At 39.0% G+C, this 17,239-nt stretch overlaps 1 protein-coding gene across 5 annotated transcripts in view; it reads left to right on the forward strand.

The window, feature by feature from the left end:
* Nucleotides 1-16,645: 16,645 nt before the first annotated feature.
* The window catches only part of DOCK9 (dedicator of cytokinesis 9), a 141,107-nt gene continuing 140,513 nt past the window's right edge, over nucleotides 16,646-17,239 (forward strand). For 3 of the 5 annotated variants that reach the window (XM_026058191.1, XM_026058193.1, XM_026058195.1), the window contains exon 1: nucleotides 17,053-17,235. In XM_026058191.1, the coding sequence (XP_025913976.1) occupies nucleotides 17,122-17,235 (114 nt within the window). In that variant the 5' untranslated portion in view covers nucleotides 17,053-17,121. Of the gene's footprint in view, nucleotides 16,683-17,051; nucleotides 17,236-17,239 lie in introns of those variants that run through there. The other 2 variants (XM_026058192.1, XM_026058190.1) reach the window with 2 other exon arrangements.

Genomic DNA, 17,239 nt, shown 5'->3' on the forward strand with positions numbered 1-17,239 from the left:
AAATCCTGAAATACGCGCATCTGCTCCATTGAACTTTGTTGCATCCAGACGCATTTAGACAGATGAGGAAGATTTCACTAATCTGCGCAGTCTTTCTTAATGGTTGACGCACCTGTGTGTGAGGTGTGTTACAAACACAGCTGGAATATCTGTATTTTCCTCTGTGTTACACAATGACTGCAAAATTGTAATACTGCCTTGTTTGTATTATCTTACTGGGTAACACATAATCTCTGCCTTTAAAGCTGCTTACCCACCATGAGTTTGAACAAACCACCTTCTAACCTGTTTGAGGTTAGCATGGGTCTGGCGAGAGGATTCCTGCACAAGTTGCTTTTGGGCTATAGTCACCAATACAGTGGCTACTGGGGTACAAGAAAAGGAGCAAACCCTTTTCAGGTTGCTCCTAGGACAGTCTGTAAAACCCTTCCATTTTCAATATATTTAATTCAAAGCTGATTCTCACCTCCACTAAATTAATTTAATTACTTAGGTCAAGTCACCCCCCATACGTGCTAGCCCAAGGCATTGTGGCTTCTATAGCCGCTAAACCTCTGTAAGATCCATTCACAAAGAGAGCTTGAATTTCCTGTTGGGGTGGATAACTGTACCATTACAAGGCTGAGACACTGGAATAGGCTGACCTCTTCATACTTATTTTGTTCTGAGTCATTGCTGAGCAAACAAATACTATCATGAACAAAAGAAACTAAGAAAATGTCTGAGCAGGATAGTGGAGCTGTATACAGGTCTATTAATGCTAAAAATCTCTGGAAATATAGAGGATGAGTGGGGCTTGATCTTCAGCTGTGAGGACCAAGCACAGAGGTGCCAGTAAAAAGTTGGGCTGATGAAAGATATTATGCCTATTTACAAAATTTGTTTCGCCTGTGTACTTGGACCATAATGATTACAATGATACTACAACTACAGCAAAATGGAAAGCAGCTAGGTCATAGTTTTATCTCAGGCAAGGAGTTGAAGCATTTAATACTTTTGATAGCGTTTCATGAAACCAGGCAGAATAGATGAATTATGAAACAGTATTACAATATGTGAAGATGTAAAAGTAAATTGAAGCATATAAGAAAGTTGTTTTTATTGGAGGGGTAGATCAAGAGGGTGTAATTCTGGAGAAGGTTAACTGACCTAGGGCTGAAGAACCAGTCTTGCAGTTTTGAATGGTTGACTTGCATGAGGCCAGACTATAATTTGGACTGAGAGTAGGAGAGCTGGAAGACTTGGGTTAAATGTTAACAAAACAATTAGAATTTGTGAAACAAAGGAAGTTACCTAGTCCAGCTGGAACTTAAAASAGGAAGGACAATAGTCTTACACAGAAGGCAACACAAAAATTTCAGAATTCTCCTATAGAAAAGACCAGAAGCAGAAAGACAGCCAGCGATCAGATTTCACATCCTTTGAAAAATAAAAGATTAAGGARCTATACACATTGCAGTGAACAACATGAGCCAACACAATGTCTGGCATCTGAATGGTGGTGTAAGATCCGTAAARGATTACATCACTCTGCAAGAGTTTGCCAGCAGTAGCAGGTTGTGCACAGCAGGCTCAAAGAGAAGGGCAACAGCACTGCTAGCTCAGAGGAATTCTTTGTAAAAGAATGCAACAGCTGAATGAATGAATGAAAGAAAGAATGAAAGAAAGAATGAAGCATTGTTCTGAAAACAAATGGAATATTTGCTCTCAGGTGTACAAGCCAATGTGATGCCACAGGCAGCGACACTGGTACTCAGGAAAATCTACAACAGTGGAAGGTGGGCGAGTGCAAAGCTGTTCTCATTCTGCTTAGCTAATTGTCAGTAAAGAAGATGAACTACATAAAGAAAAGTGACAGGGCACAGAATGGTGGAGGTAGGAGTATGGGACCATAGGGGAGGATCTGCAACCCCTATCTGTACAACAGGGACTGTAAGCATTGTAGTGCTTTAGGCAGGAGTCTAATGGCACATCTTTTTGTTTTAGGCGTTTTCGTTGTTCACTGTGTATCTCCAGGCGAACTGACAGTCTGGCTAGTTGAAAGGAAATGTTCTGAGTCACTTTAGTAAGACTCCAGTCACAGATTCCTAGAGCAGAGTATTTACTAGTACCAGCTGCAGATGACCTTGCCAGGTTAACCCAGCTGTGAAGCAGGGGGTGGGTGAGAGGACTGGCACCTAGAGAGAGAATCCAAAATGGTACAGGATTCACTCTAGAGCAGCAGAAATGCAGAAAAACCTGCCATGAGAAGGATGCCTTTGTAAAGAATTGTGAGGGTACAGAGACAGTGACAGGCCCAGGCACTCGGTTTGAGGCTAATCAGGCAGGGCCAAGATTGCCGGAGGTCCTGTAAAGTGTACAGTATTGTTCTGCACAGGACATAGCTTCTCCTGTATTTTCAGAGCAGCTGGCCACTTTTGGGGACTGTCAAGAAGCAGTCACTGCACTTAAACTGTATATAAGTCATACCTCCAATATTAGATTCACCCAACCTTATGGGTGTGCAYTGTGTATCTGACCTGTGCAGGTACTGCAGTTAGATGTCCTATGGTCACACAGAATAGTGCTCCATCTCACAGCACTCAGTTTGACCAGACTTGATCTCAGTGCATGCTATACAGACACTACACATAGGCTGTGTGGGACAGCAGAGGGTTCACTGCACAGCCTCAAGCCTCCAAAACCTTTATGCCACCTTTGAGTATAAAGCTCAGCTCACACTGTATTCCTGGTGGTGAAAAATAAGAGTTCTTCACGAAGGTACCACACTTGCAAAAGTGGAAGTCAAGCCCTGTCCCTTGGAAAAACGTAGAATTATGAGGAGTTGTGAAAACATAACAAATGCCACCCAGCCCAAATCTATGGAATGTGTTTCCTTTCCCTAGTCCTGGACTCTTCTTCTTGGGCCTGAACTATATTAGAAAAGTCAAGACCCTCTGAGCTCTTAGGTTCAGTCGAGGTTGCCTTTCTGATAACCATTACATCAGCTTGGAAGACAGAGGAGATTTATGGTCTCATGACAGCTTCTGGGTATGCAATATTTCACAAAAACAGAATCTGTCACAGGTTTTTTGGACCTTATCCAATTTCCAGTTGTCTTGAAGCTCCAAGTACATCAATCCCTTCCTGCTTTACTTTGTTAAACTTTGCCTTACCTCAGAAAAGTAAGATTTCAAATATATGCCATAAGGGTCTTCAGTTTAGACAGAAGAAAAATCATTCTAGAATATGCCAATATTATTCCCAGAAGGAGAGATGGGGAAACTTTAAGAGGTTATCCATGACAACTTGATGCCAACCTGAGGTGTTCTATAGATGAGCCTCAGCTTTCTACCACAGCTCATGTAGAGCTCTCTGTGCCTATCTGAGGAATCTGTCTACAGCCCGCACATTTGCAGAGCAGGTAGGAGGGCTTAAAACACCCACTTACAAGATACCACTCCTTAGCAAAGCCTTTCATGTCAGAAGCCAGTGCTTTGGGAACATCTTGCAGTCATAACTTAGTCTATCTGTTACTGAACTACCAGCAATTAGATAACTGTGTGTTAGCCACTAGGAACAGAACTAATTAATGGAGAAAAAAGTAATGGTAACATTTTGAAAAGTGACACCCACACAAAGTCAATACTCCACATTTCCTCCCCGGTGCCACAGATTCCTATAGCTATGGGATCCTTTACTGGAGAGGATACTAAAATATGATAGAATCTGCTTTGTGTATTCATATTGTTCTGGGTGGGAGTGCAGCCTCAGTTAATATTGCTGGTGAATTCACATGCGCCCCAAGAATGGAATCTGTGCAGACAGACTTTCCAAGAACCACTGTAAGAAAAAAACAATTTTTTTTCCTGACCACATTGGGATGCGGATGTGATCAGTCCCAGGTTCTGCCCCAGAGTTGCCCATAAACAAAACAATCTGTCCTATGAAGCCCTGTCTAAATTTATGCTATTGCAAGTATGATAGCAAATGCTGTAAAACACAGCTATTTTCATTAGTCTGTGACATGCCCTTGGACTCTGTTGGATCAACTGCTGACAGAGTCAAGGACCTGACACTAGCCTGGAGGTGGGTTTCCTAGTTTTTTTTACTATTTAAGTCACCTAATAGTATCTGAGCTGCAAACCAAAGCAGATGTGATTATCTCAGCTGTCACTGAGATGGAAGTGGCATTGTAAATAGATAGGATCCAGACCACATAGCACTTTAAAAATCCAATTGCAACACTCTGAAATACAAATAGTGACAAATAGGAAACCACTGGTCTTTCAAGCATCAATGCAAAGCTTTCACAAGGACTGCCACCATTGTTAGTGATTTCATTCATTCCTCTGAGTACCATCTTACAGAGAGTGTGCTGTAAAGACCCCTCCTCGAAGTTGCATGTTCAGCTTTAATGATAAATGAGAAAAGGAAATAGTAGGTAGAAAATAAAGTAATTGAACTGCCAGGGTTACGGCAACTCTGACATCAGCTGAATCAATGAGAAGTGAAGAGTACATTACGGGCAAAGTAGACTTTCTAAAGGATGAATGTTACTGAGAAGGCCAAGGTTAAAAAATGAACATGAAAACCAGGTTTAAAGATATAAGCAAAGAATCAGTCAGCCTGAAAGAAATCACATTCACACAACTAAGTACATACTTAATTGGACTTCTTATACAATTTAGCTTACACATAAGCAGTTTTCCAATACTGCTAGTAGTTCTCATCACAGCAAATGTTATTTGAAATTTTGAATCAGCGTCATCCATTGTAGTTAAACCAATCTTCCTATAGAAAGCAGTTCCTTTTACAAGATCACAGGGTATTGATATCTAAAACAAATAAATAAAACATACATTTTTTGCCTATTGTTGTGTATTTATAGGTGACTGATACTTACAGCACATCATCTGTAGGTAAGATACTGCTGTAAAAGGGACTTTTCATGGAGCAAGATGCTTTTTGGTGTTAGTAGGACTGGCAACACTTTAAAGGTATACTTCAGTAGTAATCAAATCACTGAATTTGCTAGATTTCTCTGAATATTGTATAATATTTGATCTATTTACATAGTAATTTATAGGAGTTGATTTTTACACACCTCTCCAAAACTGTAAGTTTAARTCCTGGCAAGTCTTTGATATATTTATTAGAACCAGTTAGAAACAGGGATAAATTATTCTATGACGCTTCCCTGGAAAGCTTATCTGCCAAAAGCTTCAGCTGTATTAAATAAACTCCTAAATTACCAGTTGAACAATTTAAATATGTGTAATATACTTCAGAGCCTAATGTTACTCAACTGCTACAAAATCTGTTAGCAATCTGGATAATTCTATTAATGCACCATAGGCAATTTACCTTTTTTTTTTTTTAATAAATGAAACATGGATCTAAGGAATTCTAAACACAAAGACTACATGGAGAAGGTGTTTTGTTTTTATGTATTTCTAAGCACAAAATAGAAGAAGGGTTATTTCATTCTGTATCTCCAAATGAAGAGTAGAATCACTTTGAAGTGCCAAAGGAAATTACTACTCAAGAAAAGTTCAGATAAAATCCTCTGTTTGTTTCAAAAGAGGCACAGATTACATACACTGTGCTGACCTCATTGACACGGCTATATTGACTAGAAGAGCTATCCTGTGATAAGAGGATAGCTCAACCTCTGCGACCAAGTAATTCTTAATCTCTCTGCAACAGCTAAGGAAATTGCAAGAAGAAACTCGGACTCTTTTGCACTGTGGAGACACATCTGTTGAAAAATAAGAGAAAGAGTAAAAGCCACCCTAATTTTAAAGTTTTAAAATTAATTTTTATTGTATGGTGCAAACATAACCTCTCAGGATCCTTGCCAAAGATTCAGCTTTATACTTCTGTCCTCTCTGTCTGCAGCTTGAGAGAAAACCTCATGCAGGACAACAGTGAGGAGGAAAGCTAGGTATCTAGAAGCTGGAATATCTAGGTCTGTACTAGTTGCACCTTAAAGGTGATGGAGGAAAGGGAAAAAGAGGCAAATCCATAGACCAACTCATCTCATTCTAGGCTAAATAGCTAAAGTAGATGAGATTAACTGCCTTATGGAGATGCCTACTGCTGTCCCTTATCTATGTATGTAGGTGACCAGTTATATTTAGGTAGTGAGACGTACCCCAGCTTCAGGATCCAAATTATTTTTAAAACAGAACTGAGCCATCTGAACCTTCACCGCTTGCAGTCACACACAAAGGCTCTGGTGGGATCCAAGGTTACTGGAAACCTGTGGCTTCCCCAGGACTGCAGAGGGACACCTCCAGGACTCAGTGTAAACTGAAACAACCTAACACTCCTTCTGACATCACTTGTCAATTGCTATAGCCAAAATGGTCCCCAACTTTGCTGCTGTCTTAATATCCTCTACAGGGTACTGTGAAGGGGGATGATGTAGGACCATTCTGCCAACCCTATGCCACCTGAAAAATAGTTTCATGATAATAAAAACCACTGCTCTAAAGAGCTTTGTTGCCCATTTATATGAAGCCAGTTCAAGTAGGCTGTGGAAGAAGCCAGTATCTGAAGTTCAGATATTGCAGTATCAGATCACTACAGCAGGCTTTTCCTTAACATTCGGCACCAAATATACTGCCTTGGGCACCATCCTGTATCTCTTCCAGACCTAAYTGACTTTTCCATGCTAGAGCTTCCACCACTGTCGCCACACCTGGAGCCGAAATGAGGGTATAGTTTAAGAAAAGCTCAGTCTATGCACAGGCTACAGAGGATGGAGGTCCGGCTGGAAATTACATGCTCTTATGGCAGCTTCTAAGGAGAGCCAGGCACAGGTGATATTGTTATAGAGCAGCACCAGGAGCGGTGCTTATATCCATGCTCAGGGAGCTGACTGTTAAGTTTCATTAGCTCCTCTGGCTGCTAGAACAAAATACTTTTTTTAAGTGAAAAAGTTACAGTCTCAGTTTTCTAGGGCACCCCCTTACTCTGCTTAATAAAACAGAGTTATTCATTCTTTCAGTCAGAACTGATAAGAGATTGTGGACAGGAATAGTTAATTTTTGAAGGTGAAGGTGACAAAGGACAAGAATTAGTGCTTTTTCACAGGCCTTAGCTATCTTAAACAAAATTACATTCTTTTGTTACTGTTTGATGAATTTGCTCTTTTTAAAGCTCATAGTCATAAGTACCAAACCCATTTACCTTGGTTCACTGCAGCTCTATAAAATCAAGTGTGATAGACTTTAAAAAATGGACTAAATTCAGACTTCAGTTTCATTTTAGCAGCAAAGTAAAATGTTTGGCTAACAAAACTTGCCTTTCAGTAGGTTGCATGTATTTCCGTGTTAGGAGTTTCCAGGAAATTATCAGGTTACAATTACAAGAAGTTAAAGCTGCTGCAGCAGAATTGTTAACTGGAAGTCAGAATTTCCTTTACACTATTTCTCTTATGCTTAGTCCTAACTGGAGATCAGTTAATGAGGTGGCTTAAATACTTCGTTTCCTGTCTTTTGCTGTTATGTTATCTTGCTATTTGTGTGATTTATTTCTGATACTAACCTCTATATATTTGTTCTTTGGTTTGGTTCTTCTTTCACCTTATCCTGGATTATCTACTTAGATTAGCATTTTCTAACAACCTCTCGGATTATGAAACTCTCTCCTTTAAATTTATTAGGGATATGCCCAATTTTTAAAATAGGTTAAAGACATTTTTTGCATTCCTTTCAAGGCTAAGTAATTACATGGTCAGTAATCTGAAGAAGAATGTAAGCAGGAAAGAGTCTGTGATAAGAACAATAAAAAAAGCAGTGCTTGCTCTAAAGAACAAAGCTGAAGCAGACTTCACAAACTAAAGGAAAAGAAAAAAAGAAAATAATCGGTGGTTTCAATCAGAAATAAGACAGAGGGATTTGTCATAAAATAAAGTAGACAATGAGGAACTATGAATAACTAGAGCATAATACAAAATCTGAAGAAAGAAAAAAGGAAACATCATTTAATAAGGTTCAGCAAGTAATGAATCTAGGAATGATACTGCAGCATGTATGGATCCCAAACATAGATCTACTTCACAAACTCAGATGACCTCTTTTATTAAAACTAAGACCCAAGGAGATGACCTTGTGAGTAAAAACTAACCTGACTGGAATGCTGGATGAGCTAGCAAGAGAGATAGTGGACAGTTTGTTTGGTCACATCTTTCAGTTATTCAAACATGGATCCAAAAGACAGTAAGGACTGAAGACCTATTTTTCACTGCCCAATATATTATGGAGTTGTTTGCAAAAAAAATGCAAAGTGCATTTAAAGCAGGAGTATTTGTATTTAGTAGTATTTTTCTCACTGTTATCACAGGATTGAGTATCTACACCGAGAAACAGAAACAAAATTTGTGCCAGAAGAAATGGCACACAAAACTTTATTTACTTGTATATTTACATACTTGGAGACTCTCTCTCTCTCTCTCTCTCTCTCTGTGAAGTATAAAAATAATGTATATGTTTATGTGGTTATTTGTATGGTATATGTGAGGTTTACAGATAATTTATTAGAACTTTGTCACTGTGTAGCCACTGGAGCGTGCCAGTAAATCTGTCTCCCTGGGTCTCCTTACAGCTTCTTTAGAATTTGGAATATGAGCCATGATAGCTTCCAAAGGATTTTTCAGTTTAGAGAACAGCTGTGATTGTGTTTCCGAGAGAACCTACTAATGAAGTGGCTCCGGGATGAAAACTGTTTGGCAATTCCATCTTCTGGCACATGAGATTTTTCTAGAAAAGGGAGTAAAATTTTTCAGTGGAGGAGACAGAACCTTCCAGGGATCAATGGAAATTACTTCTTCCACTGTATGCCACTGCTTCACTTTCCACAGAATTGAAACTTGATTTCTTTGAACTTTTCTTGTCTAGCAGAAATATATATTCTGTGGATGGATGAAGTATATATTATTTAAAAAATTCAGACCATTTCAGCAAACATACTTGTCTCCATGAGAAAAAACATGTTAGTCACATTGTTTAATGAGCTGCTAGAAGGCTCTTAGATGCTACGGTTGCTACAAATAGTACTACACACATTAGGATAGCTGTAGCTTGCAAAGATGCAATAACCTGATCATTTTGTTTACAGGTTATTTTCTTCACAGATGCAATTAAAATTAGCAACTTCTTCTCTAACTTTCTTCTTCTTTTGTATGATTTTTTTGAAACAATATAAATGCACACTAAACAGCACATCAGGAAAACATAGGAAATCAAATCTAAAATTACCTTTTCCTTTGAACATGCTCCATGAAAAGATGACTGACAAACCTTCATGAACTTCCATTCATCACGTTTCACAGGAAAAATAACAGAGAGTAGGCAGCTTGAACCTTTCTGTATTGATTCATGGGTAGAGATTCTCCTCCAAGATTGTTGTGCTTAACAGCTAAGCAAATTCGATCTACCTTTCCAAGAAATTGGAGTTTTCTCTAGGTAGCATCGGTCCATACCAATTTCTTCAATATTCAACAGTGAAATCTCTCAGAACAAGACTTCCTTTACAGGCAGTCAACAGACACCATTCTGGGGCTGTATCCCACTGTGGGTATCAACTCAAATAAGCTGCACTGGGAAAAAATTATCCTGCAACTGATGGCGGCAAATGCAACAAGTTTGAAAGGTTTCAAATAATCATTTGAATTATTATTTTGACTAGGTGTTACTTTTACATAGTATTGTACCAGCTTATAATCACAAAAAGCTTTATAAAAGTCATATAGTCCAGTATTGATTATGTTCATCTTTATTTCTTGGAAGAAGTTTGACTTTTTCCTTTTATTGTTAGTCATAATGATTTTAGCATTCTGTTTTATGATTTTATTTACACTGTATCCACAAATTCACTCTTGCAGCTGTTCCTCATGTGATTATTTCTATTAGTTTCATTGTGGCTGTCCATGTGAATAAGGCTTATTGTTGTGGTATACCATTAGAGTCTACAAATATGCAAAAATTATAAAGGGACAGGAAACTCAAATCCTTCAAATCATTTCTTTTGTTTCAGGACTTTTTTTTTTTTTTTAAGATTGTCCTACAACTATCTAAAAATAGCTTTAAAAAGTTAAAAAACTGCTTCCACTGATTTACATTAAGTCAAACAATGGATAGCAAGCAGTTTAAATATCTGCCAAACCATAGGAATTAGCAATTATGCAGCTAATAAAAATAAATATTGTATAGATTATTTTATTACCGAGTTTCATTTATGACAGTTTAACTAGTATAATTATTATAAGTGACAGCCAGATGAATTGGCAAGGAAGAAAGTACAGTAACTATTAACAAGTCTATTATTTTGGAGTATATATTTATATTGGAGTAACAAGCCTCTAAATACACTACTGTAATGGATACTGGACAAGCACATAGTATACAAAAATTCTGTTCTCCTTTTCTTGTGAACAACATATGATGAAAATTGCTCCCTTTCACCAGCAAAGATCTCTGCCGCATGAGTTATTCTGCTATGGAAATAAGTTCTGTGAGCTTTTGGACTCACATCACTGTGAACGCTCTTGATCGCTTCAGCTGAACAGAGCTCACATCACATTGTTTCTCAGCTCATATTTTGGAATTTATATGTAAACTGACCTTGAAACAAGGAACATTTATCCAAATTCTTAGTGTATCAAGAATTTACCTACCCGGAATGAAAGAAATGGAAGCTATGCCAAATTAAGTGAATAAACATCCAAGGCAATAATGGAGTATTTGTTGTTGCAAAGGGTGCTTTGAATTACTTTTATGTGTTAGGGGAATATCAACTATGTTTTTCATGCTATTCTTAGCTTAAGGTGGGTGGGGAGTCACTGAAAGAAGTATGTAACTGATTTGTGAAATAAGGGATGTAGTCTCCAAACAACAAATACTGTATCAGGAACATTGAATAATTAAATTGCCAGAATCATTCTGCAGTTTTAATGGAAACTTCCTGGACAACATGAAGAAAAACTTCTATCTATGATAAGAAATCTAGGAATCACCATATGGCCTGGCTTAGTTGGAAACCTCCGTCACTATTGAGCAGAAAAATCCTCTTCTGAAGGCTACAACGACCTGTATGCTGCTTTAAGTGCATACCGTGGGATGGATATGCCTGTTAAGCTGCCACTGGTGGTCATGACATGACATGAGGCCTCTCTTAAAAGTGCACAGCAACACTAAACAGCAGTTTAATGAACACTGTGATAATAAGAATATATTAATTATAGCATTAAACTCTAAATTGTTTAAAAATCTGAGTTAGTTACATTGTTACAAAACCTTATGTATCCATTTTTAATTCTGTTACATGTAGTTTCCATTATCTCAGTTTAACCCAAACTATCTAAACTGGGTTTAGACAAAACTAAAAAATGTAAAACAAATTCAGAGTAGCTACTCAATGTTTTGCAGAAATTTCTTATCAGATTTAAAGTCAAACATTTGTTGTACACCATTCAAAATAGAAAAAAATTAAGTGGAATTCTGCTCACTTTATATTACCAGCTCTATAAAAGTTGTTACTAATATTCACGGGTAAGTTCTTATAACTAACATTGAAGAAGGAATATTATCCCTGAAACTTGAATTAAACTGATTACTGAAAGAACTGTCATAATTGTCTTATGAGTCAGTGGAAAAAACAGGAAGCGAATTATTCTGTATCCTACTGAACTTGCACAGGAATTTATTTACATAGAACTATAATTATCCTAGTTGGAATTTGGCCAGGGTAGGAAAGTTAACACTTTTTTTTTTTAAAGCAGAGGTAGTGTTAACTCTCCTGTCCTGGCCAGGAGCAGAAGGAGTGAATCAGTGTAGAATAAGGATGATTAGCTGGTTATATTAATCCTAGAATACCTCCACTGAACATTAGAAATGACATTTGAAAAAATGAACTTTTAGAATTGCATCTGAATGGATAGTAAGATTACAGTGCATTTACATGATCCTTCCTTAAGTTTCTATTGGCAGGGTTACAATAATTAAGCTTAAAAAACAGAGTTCCATTGAAACTGATTACATCATTGTGTGAAGCAGGTACACAGTAATTTTATGAACAACAGTTACATACTGCCAGTACTTTACTTAGAAACTTTCACTAAATCTTATTGTCCTTCACCACATGATATACACAGTTTTTCAGGTATGGGATAACAGATTTTTTTTTTTGTATTTCCATTTATGAGCAACTGAGACAMAAATATACATACATGCTCTTTCTTACAAGCAGAATGGAAGGAAACAACATCAAAGAAATTTAGGATGTATCTGCTCAGTGGAAATACATATTTCCTCTATCTTGCTCTAAATACCCACTTTGGGGTATTTGAAACTATAACGAATAACAGACTTTGTAGATCTGGGGACACCCTCTGATAAAAAACAGTTATACTTATCTTAAGAATGCGTATGTTGAGTTTCAAAGGTTATATCAGTATTGTATCACCAAAGTAATTCATAAATGTACACATTTTTATGTTTCTGTATTGGCACACTGATGTATTCCACTGGGGAAAAAGATTAAACTAAAAATTGCTATTCAGAAATATCTGTATGAGCTGCTTGTATAATATTTGGGAGTGACAGATTAGCAGTATTTGGAAAAAAAGCAGTCTCAGCCAGAGGCAGGAAAATCACTCCAATTTTTTTTCCCAGCCACTGAGAGAATTTAAAAAAGGGGCTCAGATAAACCTACTCCAGCACATCACTGAATGTGTTAGTATGTTTGAATATGCTAAGAAATCCATCCATCAGTGCTCGTTTCACTTTAACTAAGTATACAGAACTAGTAGATCACTTTATCAATATTTCATTTTAAAGTGCTATCGAAATGTAGCTTTTTATGTTTCTGCCTTTTAGAGCATGAAAAAGGAGTATGTGTCTTATCTAGATTTTAAGATCCAGTTCTAAGTTGCTTATTGTTTTTAAAACCTCCAGACTGCCTGTGGATCTAACATTTAGTGTTAGAGTACTCCCTTACTTCCTCCATTCTTCTAACACTTAGTCCAACCACATCATGTGTTATGATTTGGTGGCCATTAGCTTGTCAGCTCTTTTCCTAATTGAATGGATTTGAAGACCAGAATATTATGATGTTATGATCATCTAGCTTTACCTCAATAATATAAGCCAAAGAATTTTGTAAAGTGAACTCTGCTTTGAGCCTATAATTTGAGGGATGACTCAGAGCCCAGTGTCTAGAAAAGATATTCAGTCCTGAATCAGAATTCAGTTGATACAACTATTTCAATAATAGTTTGATGAATGCCATATATAGTAACAGCAGCTGTTATTACTACTTCTTAATATTCCTCTGCTTCTAAATACAAAATTTGGACCATAACCATGAATCTTTTAGAGCTCTTCATAACCATGCTACAATACTTCTATAATGTGACTTACATTATTTTTCTTAGATGCGTTTGCACTCAACTTCATTAAAACAAACACTTCAGCAAGTTCCATTTCCCAAAAAATCCAGGCTCCACTTCAGAATTAATGTCTCCCTATAAATATTTACTATCGCATCAATTTCTTTACATTTACAAATTTATTATTTATTAGTAATGATTTAATGTTTTTTTACGTAAGTTAATGAAGATACTGAATAGGACTGGAATAAAACCAGACTCTTATTATACTTTACTGAACAGGTCTCTATTCAATGACGATTTCCAAAGCATAATTACTTTTGAGATTTTAGTTAATTTTTTATTCATATAAATATATGTTGTTGGCTCTATATAATACTATTTTAACTAGAATGTTGTATAGCATAATGTCGTATAGCATAATGTCTTCATAGAAGCTTAAAAGCTATATGGTTACCTTTGGTCAAGTGAAATACTAATCAGATTAAACAACAGGCATAAATCCCATCAAATCCTGCTGACTGATATTACGTAGTCAACTGCTCTTTAATTCTTACACGTGATTCCTGTGTCTGAGTTTTGATGATTTTGCCAGAGATTCTTGTCAAGTTACTTTAGCTATAATAACCTCCTGGTTTACTTTTCCAAATATGGACACAAAACTAGTTTCTCTCTTCCACTTCTGGAACTATCAAAGGTAGGTCGATTACGAGTACGAATGATCCAGAATCCCTAAGCGAATTCTTGTAACATTCTGGGACATCACTTTGTTGGTCCTGAAAGTTTAGGAGTTTCTACCTTTATCTTTTGCTATTTAGCATCCTTCCTAGGTAGTGATTGAATAAAGCATATGCAATTAGATCCATAAATTATAATTGCATCATCCAGCTCTCTAATAAATAACAAACATGCTTATTGTATGTCACTATTGTTACTGAAAGTTGTAATATTTCAAAATAGTAGGGAAACTATGCCACTGTTAGGATATTTTCTTTGCTGAACCTGACTTTTTTTTAAAATTCATTCTCATTTTTCTTTAGGTGGTGAGCCAAAATTTTTCATTCATATACTTAACTACTATAATTCATTTTCATCATTTCCCAACTGCTAACTTATAATTTTTGCTTTTCAACTTCCATGTTTTTTTGCTTTGTTTTATACACATTTTAACTGTTGCATACATTTTCTGTCTTAAATTGAATGTATTATTGCTGAAAAAAAAGCTTTGATGGCTATGGAAATGTCATCTTTTGGGTATCTCGTATAATGTTCCTAAATAAGCTACCATTTACTTTTCTGATGTATTTTTTTTTCTATATATCTCTACCTATAAAGGTATCCTTCAGGATTTTTTTCAAGTTTGGAACACTGTTCCTTTTCCAGCAAAGCTGCATAATATATATAGGAAATGTTTATATATGACAAATGTGGTTAGGTTTTGACATTTTACATTTAAGTAGCTATTAATTCAGTAGAATACCCATCTTTTTTGTTAGAATTGGGACTRACATTAAAGCTCTTTGACAACAACAACATATGATTTTATTTTAGAAAATGGTCATCTATTATTTATACAAAATGTAAGGCATGCTTACTTATGGGAGATTGAGATCTGAATATACTACACACTACACTACAGATTGGGGGGGGGGGGAAGCTGCTCCTAGAATAGCTCATTCTGGGTACTCCAGATAAAAGTTTACATAGCTGCTCATCCACTTCTGTTTTCAGACAATGTATGCATCCCACCAGTTTTCAATTTTCTCATTTATCAGCTGGAGCATTGACTCATAAACATGCCAGGTCTTGGATTTGTGAATCAAGAACTCTACAACAATTAAGAGGGTATCTCTATCCCTTTCTGCCCACTCCATCTTTCCTGAAGAGAGCGTGAACAGCAATACAAACACTTAAGTTGTATCAGATACCTCACTAAAATCTAATCATAGCTCACACATTTGAATAAACAAGTCCTGGAGACAGGCCTGCAAAGAATTTGAAGACACTGACTAATGTGGCAAGAGCCTTCACCTTCATAACTCCTTCAGCTTAAGTTATACATTTGTGTATTTGGACCTTTTATTCCCCAGTTTTCTGAAAGAATTTCCTCGACTATTTGGAATCTTATTAGTTACAGAGGCATTTGTGAAGCATCCAAAAAAAACTAGGCCTCTTTTGTGGTAGGTAGTTCTTGAGGACATAGCCTCAGATACAATAAGCTCATGAAATGTTTTTTAAATATTACCTGAAATCACATTTTTCCCCTTGTCTGTGGCATTGAATTGCTCCTTCCATTAGCGGTGAGATGTATATAGTTCAACGAAAGTGTTTACATGAAAGTCTATAGTAGTTTACATAAAAAACTATACTGCTATATAGTAGTTTACATACAAGAACCCTAGAAAGAAAATAAAGGTGTGCAAACTCTAATGGTCACAAATGCTCCAAGCATTTATATGCACTCATACTGCATCTATGGCTGTGCAACCACTGAGTTCAGCAGTGTCACTGATCAGTTTCTCAGACAGAACTCTCATTAATTAAAAATATCTATAAACACTTTTGTACAATTGAGTGCATGCTCCCAACTTTACTTATGAATGGAAACTCTCCATTTGCAATAAGCAAACTGTATAAAAGAAGTAAAGCAAAACCTTAAAAATGAAACCTAATCAGACTGTAGGTGCAGAACTATTATTTACGGCAGCCAACAGGACTTTTCAAAACTGTGAATTTCGAGTGCTGTAGTTTAAACACCGATTTCACCCCTTTTAAAATGCCTTGCCACATCACACGCTTGAATAAAACCACATACACATGTATATGTATTATATACATATATAAATATTAATAGAATTCGCCGCTCTTCACTCACAGATGAAGGAGGCGAGGCACAGCCCCGCTCCCGCGTTTGGACACCACCCCGCCGCCGGCGCTGAGCGTAACGGGCGGTGAGTGACCCGGCTCGCCCTTGGCACACGGCGGCGGCAGCACCCGCCGCTCCCGAGGCCGCGGGGACTTCCACCGCGCGGCACCGCACTCCCGGACTGGGCGCCCAACGGACCTGCGCTTACCGCCTCGCCCGGGSGCCCGCGGGACAAACACGGCCGCGGAAAAGGCCGTCGCCGCCCCGGCCCGCCTTCGCAGCTCCCGCCGCCGCCGCCGCCACCGGCTGCCCCGCCCCYGTCCCACGGAGGGCGGGCGCTGCCCGGCAGAGGTGGGAACTTCCGGCTGCGGGCCACGCCCGCCCCTCACCTCGACCGCGCTCCCGCTAAGCCAATGAGGGTGGGGAGACGCTGCCGGGCAGGTAACCCAGGGCCCAGTCAGAAACCCCACCCGGGGAAACAGGTGGGGGCGGGGCCTCGCCGTGCCCGGCGCGCACTGCCCCGCGCCGCCCCGCCCCTTTCGCCCCGCTCGCGGCTGCACCAATCGGGCGCGGCGGCACCACCGGCCCCTTCCCTCCCTCCTACCCCCCCCGCCGGGCGGGTGTGTTTGGAGGTGGGAGCGCGGCGCGCGCTGGGAGCACGGGCTGGCTCCGGGGGGGGAGGGGCTACCTGACAGGAGGGGCGCGAGCCGGCGCCGGCTGCGACACCAGCGGGCAGCGCGCGCGCCCTGCCCTTCCCCCCTCCCCCCGCCCCAACCGCCCCAACCGCCGCCCGGGACATGAAGGTCCGCCCGGGAGCCGGGCCGTGAGGGCAGCGAGCAGCCGGGCCGGGCTCGCGGCCGGCGGGGCGCGGAAGGCGACCATGGCCCTGGCGGCCCCGGAGACTCGGAAGTTCACGCGGGCGCTGAGCAAGCCCGGCACCGCGGCCGAGCTGCGGCAGAGCGTCTCCGAGGTGGTGCGCGGCTCCGTGCTCATGGTGA

The sequence above is a fragment of the Apteryx rowi genome, unplaced genomic scaffold (genome assembly GCF_003343035.1).
Source record: "Apteryx rowi isolate R43461 unplaced genomic scaffold, aptRow1 scaffold_144, whole genome shotgun sequence".
NCBI lineage: Eukaryota > Metazoa > Chordata > Aves > Apterygiformes > Apterygidae > Apteryx > Apteryx rowi.